The sequence below is a fragment of the Hyposmocoma kahamanoa genome, unplaced genomic scaffold, assembly GCF_003589595.1.
Source record: "Hyposmocoma kahamanoa isolate Upper Pololo Valley unplaced genomic scaffold, ASM358959v1 89, whole genome shotgun sequence".
Classification (NCBI taxonomy): Eukaryota; Metazoa; Arthropoda; class Insecta; order Lepidoptera; family Cosmopterigidae; genus Hyposmocoma; species Hyposmocoma kahamanoa.
In genome coordinates, this window is record NW_020654520.1 from 3837002 (window position 1) to 3850352 (window position 13351).

General features: G+C 35.6%; 1 protein-coding gene across 2 annotated transcripts in view; it reads left to right on the plus strand.

Annotated features, from left to right (window-relative positions):
- Window positions 1–990: 990 nt before the first annotated feature.
- Window positions 991–13351, plus strand: part of LOC113236179 (myeloid zinc finger 1) — a 71420-nt gene continuing 59059 nt past the window's right edge. For both annotated transcript variants that reach the window (XM_026472189.1, XM_026472190.1), the window contains exon 1: window positions 991–1480. In XM_026472189.1, coding sequence (XP_026327974.1) covers window positions 1396–1480 — 85 coding nt within the window. In that variant the 5' untranslated portion in view covers window positions 991–1395. The remainder of the gene's footprint in view (window positions 1481–13351) is intronic.

Here is a 13351-nt window from a genome sequence, read left to right on the forward strand (position 1 = left end):
GGCGCGAGATGCACCGACAGGGATGGGTGTAGACTCTTTGTACTTTGTCCTTGTCGCACCACCCGCCGCTCGGGGTGCGGGGCCCGGGGGCACGCGGGGGGGAGGCAGTGTCGCGTTGATGAACATTTTTCTCATTTTTTCTTTATTTTGCGCGATTCGTTTTTAAAGGGTTTCATCATAATTGCGCCGATGATTATGTTACGCTACCGATAAGCTCGTGCAACAGCTTAATCCCGACTTTGGAATGCCTTCCTCAATCGCTTAACGCTTCAAAGAGCTTTGATGATCACAACTTTTTTAGGCTTTGTGAAGTTTTATATATTTTCATTCAGCTCGTGTACGAAAAAAAAAAATAAGAAAGCCTTTATTACCACAATGACCGTAATACGTTTTTAACTAGAACCCGTAAAGACACAAGACCACTAGAAGAACTTTTCTAACACTTTCAAAATCAAGACACAATCATAAGAGCAAACAATCAAAAAGTGAAGCTCATAAAACAGATGACCATAAAACAAAACAAACTTGAAGTTGCCGAGCGCAAGTTAGGAGCGAAATAAACGTAAGCGCGTAAACACTGCGTTACTCCGACCTCCAAACGTCTCAAAACTTATTTTCCCGCCTTTCATCGCCCGCCATTTCCCTTTTTTCGCCAATTTGAATCTGATTAGAAATGAATTAAACAAGTAAGTGACAGAGATTTTTAATACATTTTCTTAACCTTTTTTTTTAAATATTAAATTTCTTTTGCAAAAAAGTTAATTAAATTGCATTCATATTCCAAAAATGAATTAGTAAAAGTTTTTTAAAATTAAAATTCCGTTCTAATTAGAATGTTGGTAAAATTTTATGACATAAGAAAAGGAATGCCAGGATTTGGGAAAGTATATCAAAAATTGAAAATTATAGGATTATTCGTAGTGAGTGGAGGCGCATCCTCCGTAGAAGGGAGGCAAAAAAACGGGCGAGTGCCGGCAGTCTCAGCGAGCCCGCGGCGCGCGCCGCCCGCATCCAAAACGTTTCTATTATTTTCCTTACGTGTTTCATTTCGCGTAGACTTTTGGACGGCGGTAGTTTAGCGGCGCGAAATGCCCACTAAATTGTGACTTTGGACAGAAAAAAAAATGGAACACCGTGAACACTTTTCGTCGAAAAAAAATTTTTCCCGGCAAAAAAATTGAAAACAGAAAACATTTTTTGGTCGACCGCAACTAAACGCAGTTCAAACTAGATTCTTTTTTTCGATTCTTTTTTTAAACACAAACCGATGCAGTTAACAAGTTTCAGTTGTCGTATGTTTTGTTTTGTTTCTCAATGAAACTGTACACGCTCAATTAGTAACACGCCGAGGAGCCGGCACCAGTTAGCGAAGAAGGAAGAAGGAGAGAAGAGAAGATGGCGCTCGCTTCTTCTGTCAGCCTCTACTACTCGATAGTGCAGAGAGCTGCGAGGCATTACCTCGAGGACTACTGTCATACCGGTGAGTTACTTTTACTTGAACTTACCTCTTAATAAACATGCTTATATTTAAAACTACTTCGGATTTGAAAGTAACATTTCCAATAACAAAACGAATCATTAAAAATAGATTAAAAAGCCGTCGTAATATTTTTTCTTTTTTAAAAAATGTTTCAATATTTTTTAACAAATAAAGAAGCAATTAGCGATAAAGAATAAAAGAAAAAAGTTTAAACAACAGCGCCTAAGGTAATAGTTAAATTGAACAGTATGCAAGGGCGGGCGGGAACAGCGCCGCCCTGCGGTGTTAAATAATGTCAATCTCTTTCAAAGATTTATGGTTTATTTTTATAAATTAATTCTAACATTTTTGTTTTTATATAACTTCATTCAATTTTAATTCGATGTGTTTATTACATTTACATCAATTAAACAATAACTTTAAAAGCCTATTATCATTATGAACTGTATAATTACACAGATTACGTAAACTGATATGATCTACAAAAAAATAACATATGTACAAAAAAAAAGTTAAAATAACAGTTACACATAAAGTGTAACAAGTGAATATAATCGTAATAATCAACAAGTGAAACTAACTACCCAATTCGCACATTAAAATGATGTATATACTTTAATCTTAACTACTGGTTTAAAATGTATTTCAAATAAATGTAATTCATTTTCCCTTCATCCGACGGGGTTATTATTTTTAAACTGACATTATACTTACCGTCCTACTGTTAGGAATGAGTCTCTTTTAACAATAAGTAATACAAACAAAATGAAACTTAAAATGCTTGTTTGAATGTACATTATGCAAGAATCTAATTTTTTTTATTTTATTGATTAATGAAGATAGCGTAATAGATCCACAATTGTATTAGTTACACTTAGTTTATGTATTAATAATTACCATTGATTTTGTTCTTTGAGTAAGATTTCACAGCAAAGAAAAATCGAACTTATTATGTAACATCGTCAAGTTGCTGTTACTCCTGTTCCAAACTGTCTGTAAGTGAAGCCGTTGTCTAACTCTATACGTGATAATTACTTCTGTCCCTTAAAACAGGACGCCTGTAAATTTATTATTGTTTTAAAAGTAAACCACATGTTTATGATAGTTAGGAAATGTTTAAGAATAAAACTAAATTAAAAATGTTTGGTGATCAAAAATTTCAAAAAGAACTAATCTTGTGTATTTTGGGGACCGCGGGACTCGAAAAGCGGGATGTTATCCACGTCTAAACCGTCTGCGTGGTTTAACAAACTTGACCTATGTACTATAGAAACGCGGCAGCCGCAGCATTTATACACTAGTTTCTCAAGGAAGTCGCTGCCTCATCTCCTCTCCAAAACCTGGATAAAATGGTAACGCATGAAACAGAGCAGCAAACGAATCAAGACTTTTTCTTTTTATGATACCAAGAGACGGAACGAACACGTCATGCGCTGGTAGTAAGCGACACGCCTGTCCATAGCAGTTGCAATGTCACAAAGAACTTTAATTCGAAAGGTCTGAGGGACATTGTGACTGCGCCCAACACTGTGAAACATACGTTTATAAGTCCCGTGTGCCTGTAATTTAACCAGCACCCTTACATTTCAAAACTGGAACGTAGTAATGCTCACATTGCCATAGATAAGGTGGCACTATTTCCCTGGACGAACTGTTTCACAAGGTGTTGTACTGATACTAAAAACTATTATGTTAGGACTTGTAATCTCAAAACAATCGCCTTTTTCCGCATCACAGCAAAAATGTCATACATCAAACACGCGATACAGTGCCGCAGTATTCCTAACTGTATTTTGAAACCATACTTAATTTGAAAACTCCAAAAAAGAATAACTTTTATTTAAATAAATAATATGCTAGACAACCACATCATCTATCTGAGCATATGGTAATTTTTAGGTAAGTTATCTTCACCTAATTTCGGTGTACATTTTTATTATTTATGTATTCGAGTGAAATTCGAATGAAATATTAAATAATATATCAAGATACTACACTGGAATATAAGTATTACTTTATATTCATGAAAATAGTAAAAATTGCCACCAAAATTAGGCAGAGAAAAATAACCTAAAATTACCCGATTGACTCCGGGGCACTACCCAGAACACCCAGACGAGAACTAATTTAGAAAAATTCATTAACCAAATTGGTCCCACCGGAATTGGTTCCCGGGACCAGTGTCCACACATATATATATCACATATCTATTAATAAATAACCTTATTCTGATTTCTAACTTATTCGAAGTTACCGCTCGGCGTTATTGTTATCGTTTAAAAACATTCTTTAAATAATAACTATTTAAATTTAATAATTAATATACACATAATATTACGACAAAGCGAATTAGATTTTCCGCGGCCTTTCCAAAATGTACGCTTTTATTTTAATACATTAAAACATAAATTAACAATCACAATTTACATTTACAGCTATATTTATAATCACACTCGCATAAGCACTTACATAGTTAATGGATTTTATTTTAGAACCACTATTTACACTTTTTTATATTTAGTTTAAATGAATAATTTTACACATAGTCGTTGATTAAAAAGTATTGCTACATTATGTCCCTTTCTTTGATCCTGACTGAAAACTAACGCCTTTGGGAACTTTAGGATATACTGGGTCAACGCGCCATTTTTTTTTATGTACAAAATTGACAGGACGAACAAATCGTGTGCGTAGTTAAGCGACACGGCTGTCCATAACAGTTTCAGTGCACTGTCATTGGGCCTGTCACCCTGAGACATAAGTTGACAAGTCCTATGTGCCTGTAACGCAGTAATGCTCATATTACTGCTTGGGGGCAGAAATAGGTAAGGTTATTTTTACTTCTGTATTTACCCTCTGCCTGTAAATTAAGTATCTATTTAACTAAAGTTATCGCTAGAATATAGCGACGGGAAGCAATGTTAACTGGTCAGTTATTGTGGAGCTGTGTCAGCAACCGATAGTGCTTTATCAAAATAACACCTCTCCGGTCACTTTCAGTAGATAATGAACCTTAACTCCTTTCTTTAGCAGCAGTAGAGTACTAACTCTACTGCTGCTAAAGAAGCAGAGGCAGTGCACCTCAGATCTTTGCGATTTAAATCTCTGAGTGTCACTGCAACTGTTATGGACAGGCGTGTCGCTTACTATCAGACGCACGACTTGTTCGTCCCGTCACTTGATATTATAAGAATAAAGTACTTAATTGGCATATCGTTTCCATAATAATAAAGTCAAAAAATTCCAAAACTAAATTATGGGAAGCTGACAAAACGGATTTTTAAATTTTAAAATAAAATTTAAAAAAAGAACGCCTGCACAACCTGTCAATAAAAACACCATTTATCATCCATAAGATAACAACTCGCGGTGACCAATTCCATGATTTCTGCTGTAAGTATATGGGCAGTCTACAGGCAGACTTGGTTGTAACGTCAGATCAAGAATACCGTATTATTATAATGTCATCGGATTACATACCATACCAAATTTCACATGTTTAAACGTCATAGTTCAAGTAAAAGTAAAATAAATCGATACCTCTCACGTGAGGTGTTGTAAGTCAAAATATTGTAAGACAAAAAATTGAGAACCTCCTTCTTTTGTTGAAGTCGGTTGAATCAATACAAATGCCAAAATCTCGCCTCATATCAAGCGTGATAATGATGTGACTAATAATGCCTACTCACTATTGCCTTGCTTTAGAAATTTATCTTTACTCTGTTTATAAATTAATAGTTTATCTCTAGACCAAATAGCTTTATACATATGATCGGTAGGAATTATAGCCCCACTGTTCCTTCAGGAGCAAATTGATTTAGCTAGTCCAGGGGTAGACAACCATTTGAGTTTGAAGAGGCAAAAATAACAATTTTCAAAATTTCACGGTTTAGAGCCACTAAAATTTTTCTTGCCAATATTAAATAGTACTTGCTTATATAAAGGTATTTTATTTTGATTTAAATTGTCTTTGATTTTGATCTGTGTTGAAGTAATTCGTGTAAATAGTTGCGTTGGTTTTCAAAGTGAAGTAATTTACCGCTGTCAATGTCTTCCACAAAAGTATTTAAGTATTTTTTTTTCGAAACAAACCATTTATTCTAGCAAAGCATAGGCTAGGTTTCCCTTTTCTTCCATTTTTGCAATAATTTGTCGTCTTCTAGTTCAGGGTGGTTTAATGGTAAACGAAAGAACCACAACTTCACTTCGAAAGAGCCGCATGCGCCTCGCGAGCCGCAGGTTGCCGACCCCTGAGCTAGTCCAAATTGAATAATATTTAATTAATAGGCATATCACGGAGTCAACCCGTGGCCATAAAACATCGGGAAAATAATAAGACGTTATACCGTGATAAGAAACCTGTAACTAAAAATAAGATATCTAAAGACAGAGAAAACTCAGCTGGACATAACTAAGTACCATTTTGATTAAATGGCCTTCAAATCATCCATCAGTCCATTTGTCAACAAAACAGTCTTCAAATTTATAACTCCCCTCTTTGCGTCGCGGGTTAAAAACACCATTTAGTCAATGTTATAAATTTTATAATCAGATTGTCTAACAATAAATAATTACAAAGTATTTTATCAAATCTCTAGTCACGCACTAGACATTTGATAACTATAACCTCACAGAACGTAACGTCTTATAAAAAGAAGGTTTGTGAAGCTGAACCCAATTTTCAAACCAATTATAATATGATACTGTATATATGTAATATGAAAATCGACGCTGTGGTAAGTTAATCAAAGTCAAAGTTACATAATAATTTGTTCCATAGGTAAAATTTTTAAAATTGAAAACGTCATTATTTAAGCTACGCTAACCTTCCTGAGAAGAACGAGCAAGAAACTCTAGGGATTGCTCTTTTCATATAATCTTAAATCCTATGGACTTTGAATCATAATTGTGTGGAATCTAGACTCATGTTGGCTTTCCATATATCTTTATCTAACAAATACTCTTCAATTTTGTAATATAACTTTTCAATTAAAATACTTTTAATGCAAGTTTTAAATTTGGAAATGATAATTTTAAATATACTCCGGAATCTTATTGTAAAAACGTATACAGTTCCCTATAAAATAATCGTGTACCTTAGTTAAACGAAATCGTGGTACCATGAGTTTGGTATTAGTTGTAAGGTTAATATTATGGATATCATCTTTCCTAATGAAATTATATATATTTTTATAATAATAATAATAACGCATACACTCAACATAGCCCCGCACTAGGGAAATCCTGTGTCGCGGGTGCTATGGACACACACATAGACAACCACAAATTACACCCAAACTCACGAGAGAAATAAATGTAGGCCATATAAATATTCCTCCCGGCCCGGGAATCGAACATCGAACATCCGGCATGGTAACCGTTCGGCCACAGAGGCAGTCGTTTATTATATCGTTTATAAATCGTAATCGTTTATAGAGATTTTTACGCGCATACTGCAGCATATGCTGGGTTAAGGCATGACGCTACAACACAGACCATCCTAGACTGTCTACTTTCCATCTTTGCTCTAATTTTAATTGTAATTATGTGTCAAATAATTATCTGGTACGAAAACAGTTTTAGTGTGGTTTTGTGTTGTATTCGTTCCGAATCTGAGACTAGATTTGTATAAAATCTAGAAAACTCGGACCCACTTCGTATGTCGCTTGTGGACTAAGTCCAATTGGAATCCGAGAAAATACAAATATAGCTTATATACCTAGAGATAAAATGATCCCTGTGAATTCAAGTCATTTCTCGGATTTGGGACTGATACGAATTGAACGTAGTCCACAAATGCTCTAAAAGTGTGTCTATGTCTATGTAATTTGGAATGGTAAACTAACAAAATTAACATAAGAGGTGATACAGCCAGCTAGTAAAAGATAATTAGCCATGTAATTTGCATGTGATTCATAACACTTAATAATGCTTGCCGTTACTGGAATTTGAACTCGCGTCCTCCTATATGGAAAATAAAGGAGTCACCACACTTTTTAATGCGTAATCGACTTGTGCAGGTCAGTAATAGCTTTATCTCAATGCAATAAGAGCGAAAAGGACGTTGCGCGTTGCGCTTCCCCTCGACTGTCGACGCGAAACGCATAACGTCGTTTTCGCTCTTATTATTATACACATAAATCCATTCCAGATTAGAATCTGACTTATCGACATCTATGTCGATAAGTCAGGAGACTCCCTGAGAAGTAAAATTGCCTGTATTATGAGAACCAGAGCGGCGGAATTAATTTCTGGGCACTACCCACAACACCCGGACTAGAACCAATTTAGAAAAGTTCATTACCCAAATTGGTCCTACCGGGAATCGAAACCTGGACCTCAAACAGCGCTTACAGTGCAACCGTTGGGTCTAGGAAATCGTTATATCGCTATTTAAAAGATAATGAATTTTTGTCTAATATCTTCATTTCGAGTTCTTAGGTTTTCGCGATTGTTACACATAGGAAATGAAACTATTTTTCCGGATTTAAATCGCATATATTTGTTTTTTCAAACAAACCGACGTTTCGGGCCCTTTACAGGTCCCATGGTCACGGTTGACTGGGGTGGTACAGTCTTCAACCAGTTATGTCTAATATTAATGCAAACCACCCTATTTTTTCACTATAGTTACAATAGTTATTAATTAAATACCTTATTTTTAATTTTACAAAGAAAACATTTCAATTTACGCTACATTAAGTTTTACAAATTATTTTATTGAATGAATTTTTATTAAGTTTAATTTATTATTAATTATTAATAGAAATTAGAATAAACTAATACATATTAATTAGTACTGCAGTCTTATGTCTGTTTGGAATTTTTCATTAGAGGAAATACTGGATCCCAAACTGGTGGTACGGAGAAACCATCTTCCCAGTTGAAATTAGGATGTTTTTTAATTTCAATGGCCTCTCGCAGCATTCTGGGCAGATAACGGACTTCTTTTGCAAGGACCTGGGGTTTGTCAAACTTCATTGAATGTGTAGGTTTATCCATGACATGCTCGCAGACTGCAGACTTGTTTATGCGACGGTGTTTGAAAAAACAAATATACGCGATTTAAATCCGGAAAAATAGTTTCATTTCCTATAATATCTTCATTATTAATACTGAACAAATAATTGCAATAGACAAACACAAGCAGGCAAAAAGAGTAATAAAATATGTTAATTATAAATTTACATGCGGATTTTTATACCAACAATCTGAATATCATTGCACGCCCTTTGGAGTGTACTATCGTGCACAAAATTCCATTCTTTTTATTTTCACCAAGTCGTTAAACTTTTGTAATAGCACAATAGCGTTCCCAAGGGTATTGATCCGTGGAGAAGACGAGTTTTACTGCAGCTAACATGTTACGGAATATTCTTGAAAATTATACTTTTTTGATAATTGTCTTTTGTGACCTTTTATGGCGTCGGTCAACTGGATCCTGTTTATTATGAGTTACACTTTCTTACAACGATATGACTTTTTTTTCTGGATATTTAGGAACGGTTAGACGCTTCAACGAGGCGGCAGTTGATAACTTTAATAGAAATATTTGTCTATCCTTTTTCTTTAAAATTTAGATTGGCTGGTTTTTGTTTGCCACCAACTTCGCTAGACTGATGTAATAAATAATTTCTTAACCTAGACAAGATCAGATGCTCTTTTTTCTAATATCAGTATTTTGATGGCTTTCTAGAATAATGGCCTATCTCAAAAGCATCTAATTAATCAGAGAGATGGATCAAAAGACACTAAGACGTGTTTGCCTCGCAAAATTGACACATCATTGACCATACCAATGTTGTCATGTGATTTAACCAATGAAAATCTCGGTATCCCATTCATAATAAATTTAGCATTTTCTGAGCAATTCTCGGTAATCAATAAAAAAGGAACTATTCGATTGGACCACATTCTTTTCTTCTTGAAAAGTAATGAATTAATAACAAGGCGAAAGCGTCCGTTAATTTACAAACAAAAACGGTCGTATACTGTTTCCGATATATTATGTTTAAAAATCCATACTATAATGCAACATTTCTTTTTGTAAATTAATACAAAAAGAAATAAGAAAACAGTTTCTGCAGTCAGTGTACATTCTGGAACCAGTCCTCGCTATAACCAGTCGGCGCATAATCGCATCCCATGCGCGGGCGCGGACGCTGCAGCGACGGTCAAGGACGATCTTAGCGGTCACTAGTCGTATAAAAAACTAGTATTTACCAATATGTTAATAGTGACTAATATTTTTAAATTCGACTGTGACATGACATTATTTGTCCGCTGTTATTGGACCGATTCTGTTTAGTATTTGAAGAAGGTAAGACTTATGAGGAAATATTTTTTAAGAAATTCTAAATTACAACTTAGACAATATTTTAATATAATATTAAACGGCAGCGCGTATTGTTTCAATGCAACAGAAATAATATAATGAATAAACCATATTCAAATCGGTTACAAAATTCGAGACCATTTAGTGTCATATCATAAATAATTGAAACAGCCTAATCGTTTGACGTACCGCATCTTGACACACCACACCCCCACATCTTCAGGTCGTCGTCAATCCCACAAAGCCTAAAAACTAAGGCATTTAACCAGTGCGTTCTACCAGTTAAGTCCTACGCAGCCGAGACGTGGACATTAACAACAGGCTTCATCAACAAATTCAAGGTCGCTCAACGTGGGATGGAGCGAGCTATGCTTGGCATTTCTCTGATGGACCAAATCCCTAACGAGGTCATTCTTCAGAAAACTAAAGTGACCGACGTAGCTCGCTAAATCAGTAAACTTAAGTGGCAGTAATCCGGACATGTCTGCAGAAGGGTTGATCGCCGATGGAGCAGACTTGTTCTGGAATGACGACCACGTGAAGGAAAACGTAGTGTGGGACGCCCTGCGGCAAGATGGACGGACCACCTGAGCAAGGTGGCAGTGGCTGGATGCGGGCGGCACATGACCGGGAAAGTTGGCTTGCTCATAGGGAGGCTTATGTTCAGCAGTGGATGGGTGAAGAGGTGAGTCAAGTAGAGGATCGTGGGTTGAAATCCGAGCTTGCAACTTAGTTTTTCGAAATTTAATTTGAAATTTACCATGGGCTTTTCGGTAAAGGAAAACATTGTGAGTAACCCTCCAAAGCTTTTTTCTTGATGTGTGTGAAGTGCCCAATATGCCTCAATCCAGACTAATAGAATATACATGATCAGATTAGACATTACCTGTAGCTTCCTCATACTATTAGCATCTCAACGCAACACGTAATCTACACAGCTATCGCTTTTCCATGCAAATGCGTGGGGAAGATAAAGACGAACACTTGTGTGAACGGCTGTACTTTTAATAGGTTTTTCACTTTCAACAAATGTTTTGTATGGGAAATAAACAACTTCAGTTGTTTACTTTAGCGAATTTTCTGTAAAAGCTTGCCTGAGAGTGAAATTCTTGCGTATTATAATTAAAAAAAGGTTGTGGACCATTCTACTTCAATTCTAAGGCAATCTTGTTGTTGCCCAAGTAATTTTATGTATATAAAAAGGGAATTTACTGCCTCTTGATGGACATGCGAAGCATCATACTGGGACTGGACACAATTAGTCGAAGACAGGAGAGTTTCCAATTATATATAAATCTTTTTTATAGCCACGACAGTCAACATTATCAAGACCGCACAGAACACGAGGTTTCTTCAATAGCTAACCATCTCAATTTTCGATGGAAATCCCAAATTGTCCACAGACCAGATCGTCCATCTTTTACTAAATGTCCAAACGATTACACCTAGGGTTCATTGACAATGCGATTACCTGGTGTGTTCTCGGAATTCGGCGCGGGTGCCGCAGCCTCGATCTGGCGGTGCCGACCAATTACAAATGTGCTGACTCACTGCGCGAGCGCACACCGTCATCTAAAGTTAATAACTTGTAATAAGCAGCTCGACTTTTAACAAAGTTTTTAAATTTTCTGATTTGTTACTTATTGAATGCTAAAATATGATTCCTCCTAAAGCCGAGCTATTTATTTTTCTTATTGTGTCCTTCTCTTCAAAAGGTCTAGAGAAAATATCAAAGATTGTTTTATATCCTGCAGTTTCAAGTAATTAGACAACCCTGTACCTGTATACTGGACTTTGATGGAGCTGTACATTTCTAGAACTCTACCACTTACGTTCATTTACCAATGACCTTCACCCGGTCGGCACTCGTCCTTGGAATTCTGTGCTATACGGCATCTTCCATCTCTATGCTACGATATGCCTCAATAAAAAAAGAAATCTAGCATTTCTTTTTTTATTGAGGTTACTTTCAAAGCAACTATCGGAAAGTAATTGGTAAATAACCAACGAATTTATACAATTTTTATTTATTATTAATATTAGTTTTTATTTATTTGTCTTTTATTTACAATATTTTACTGTTCTTTATTTTTATTTATATGTGTACTGTTCAAATTAAGAGTAGAATATAGAATTTAATTGAAAATATCATGTGACTCGAGTACCATCATGACGATATAATTATAAGTTTAAGTTGTGTATATTTTAATGATAATTTTCTTGGAGTTGCTCGACACGCGTCATACTATTACTAATATAAAATGTAGCGGGTATCATCGAAAAAATAGAATCTAAAAACAGCTCAAGCTGAGATTCTTTCCTTTTCATCTACATGTGTAATGATGATGATATTATTTAAGGCTGAATTGTTGTTATTTTAATGTATATTCATAAATAAAGCTCTTTATTATAATTATTAAAAAAGGAGATAGTATACTGATCACTAAACTGCTTCCTAACCACAATGATTCATCAGCCAATAACTTGATCTACAGCAGCTATAAGAAGAGAAAGGCGCGATTGATACAAATTGAGAATTGCCTACAGTGTCTGAAATCAGAGCAACATTAACAATCTTATAATCTATAAAGCAGTGATGGCAGAGTTGGAAGACGCTTGCTACTTATGGAGGAGGTCCTGGGTTTAATACCCGTATCTCTGAGGCTTTTGAAAACTTGTGCTACTTTGTTCAATTGCATTAACATTAATTGGAAATATCGGGATGAAACCAGCGTGTCGGAGATGATTCACAAAACTTGTGAAAGACATTTTTTTTCTTCATGATACCAAGTAACAGGACTAACAAGTCGTGCGTCTGGTGGTAAGCGACACGTCCATCCATGACAGTTGCAGTGTCACTCAGATCTTCTGAGGCAGTCCACTGCGCCCGTCACCCTAAGACTTAAGTTCAAAAGTCATTTAAAACCAAAACGCAATAGAGCTCTCATTATTTCTTGGCGGCAGAAATAGCTAAGGCAGCAGTACGTCTCTAGATGAACTCTTTCACAAGAAGCTCTGCTGCTACTCTGTGAATTTCTTGCACATTGCACTTGTTGCAGATCTTTGTTCCTTATAGTGTGTTTTAACCATTACGGGCTTTGGCAGAATATCACCTACGGCTTCAATATTTACAGTCCTCTGTAGCTGAGTCATAAACCCATGTGATATGTTTGTTTTATTATCAATTTGTGTATACTATTTAGATTATTCGTTTAAAGGAGACATGCACCTCTTCAATAGCTGCACCATATATTACCAAAGACTCATTTGGTCTCTAAGGAAATGAAATTATCTTTTCAAACAATCAAAATGTTAATTGGCAAACATTTCCTAATTAATTTGTTCAATGACGAAGCGATCATTTGAAATGAACGGCAATCCACTTACGGTTTCGTATAAGGTATGTCTGGTGTTCAAAAACTGTTCAATGCAGTAGAGCTTCTTGTAAAGGAGTTTGTTCAGGCAAGTACTGCTGTCATACTTATTTCTGTCGACTTTACGTCTCAGACTGATGATGCAGGTACAATGCCTCTCAG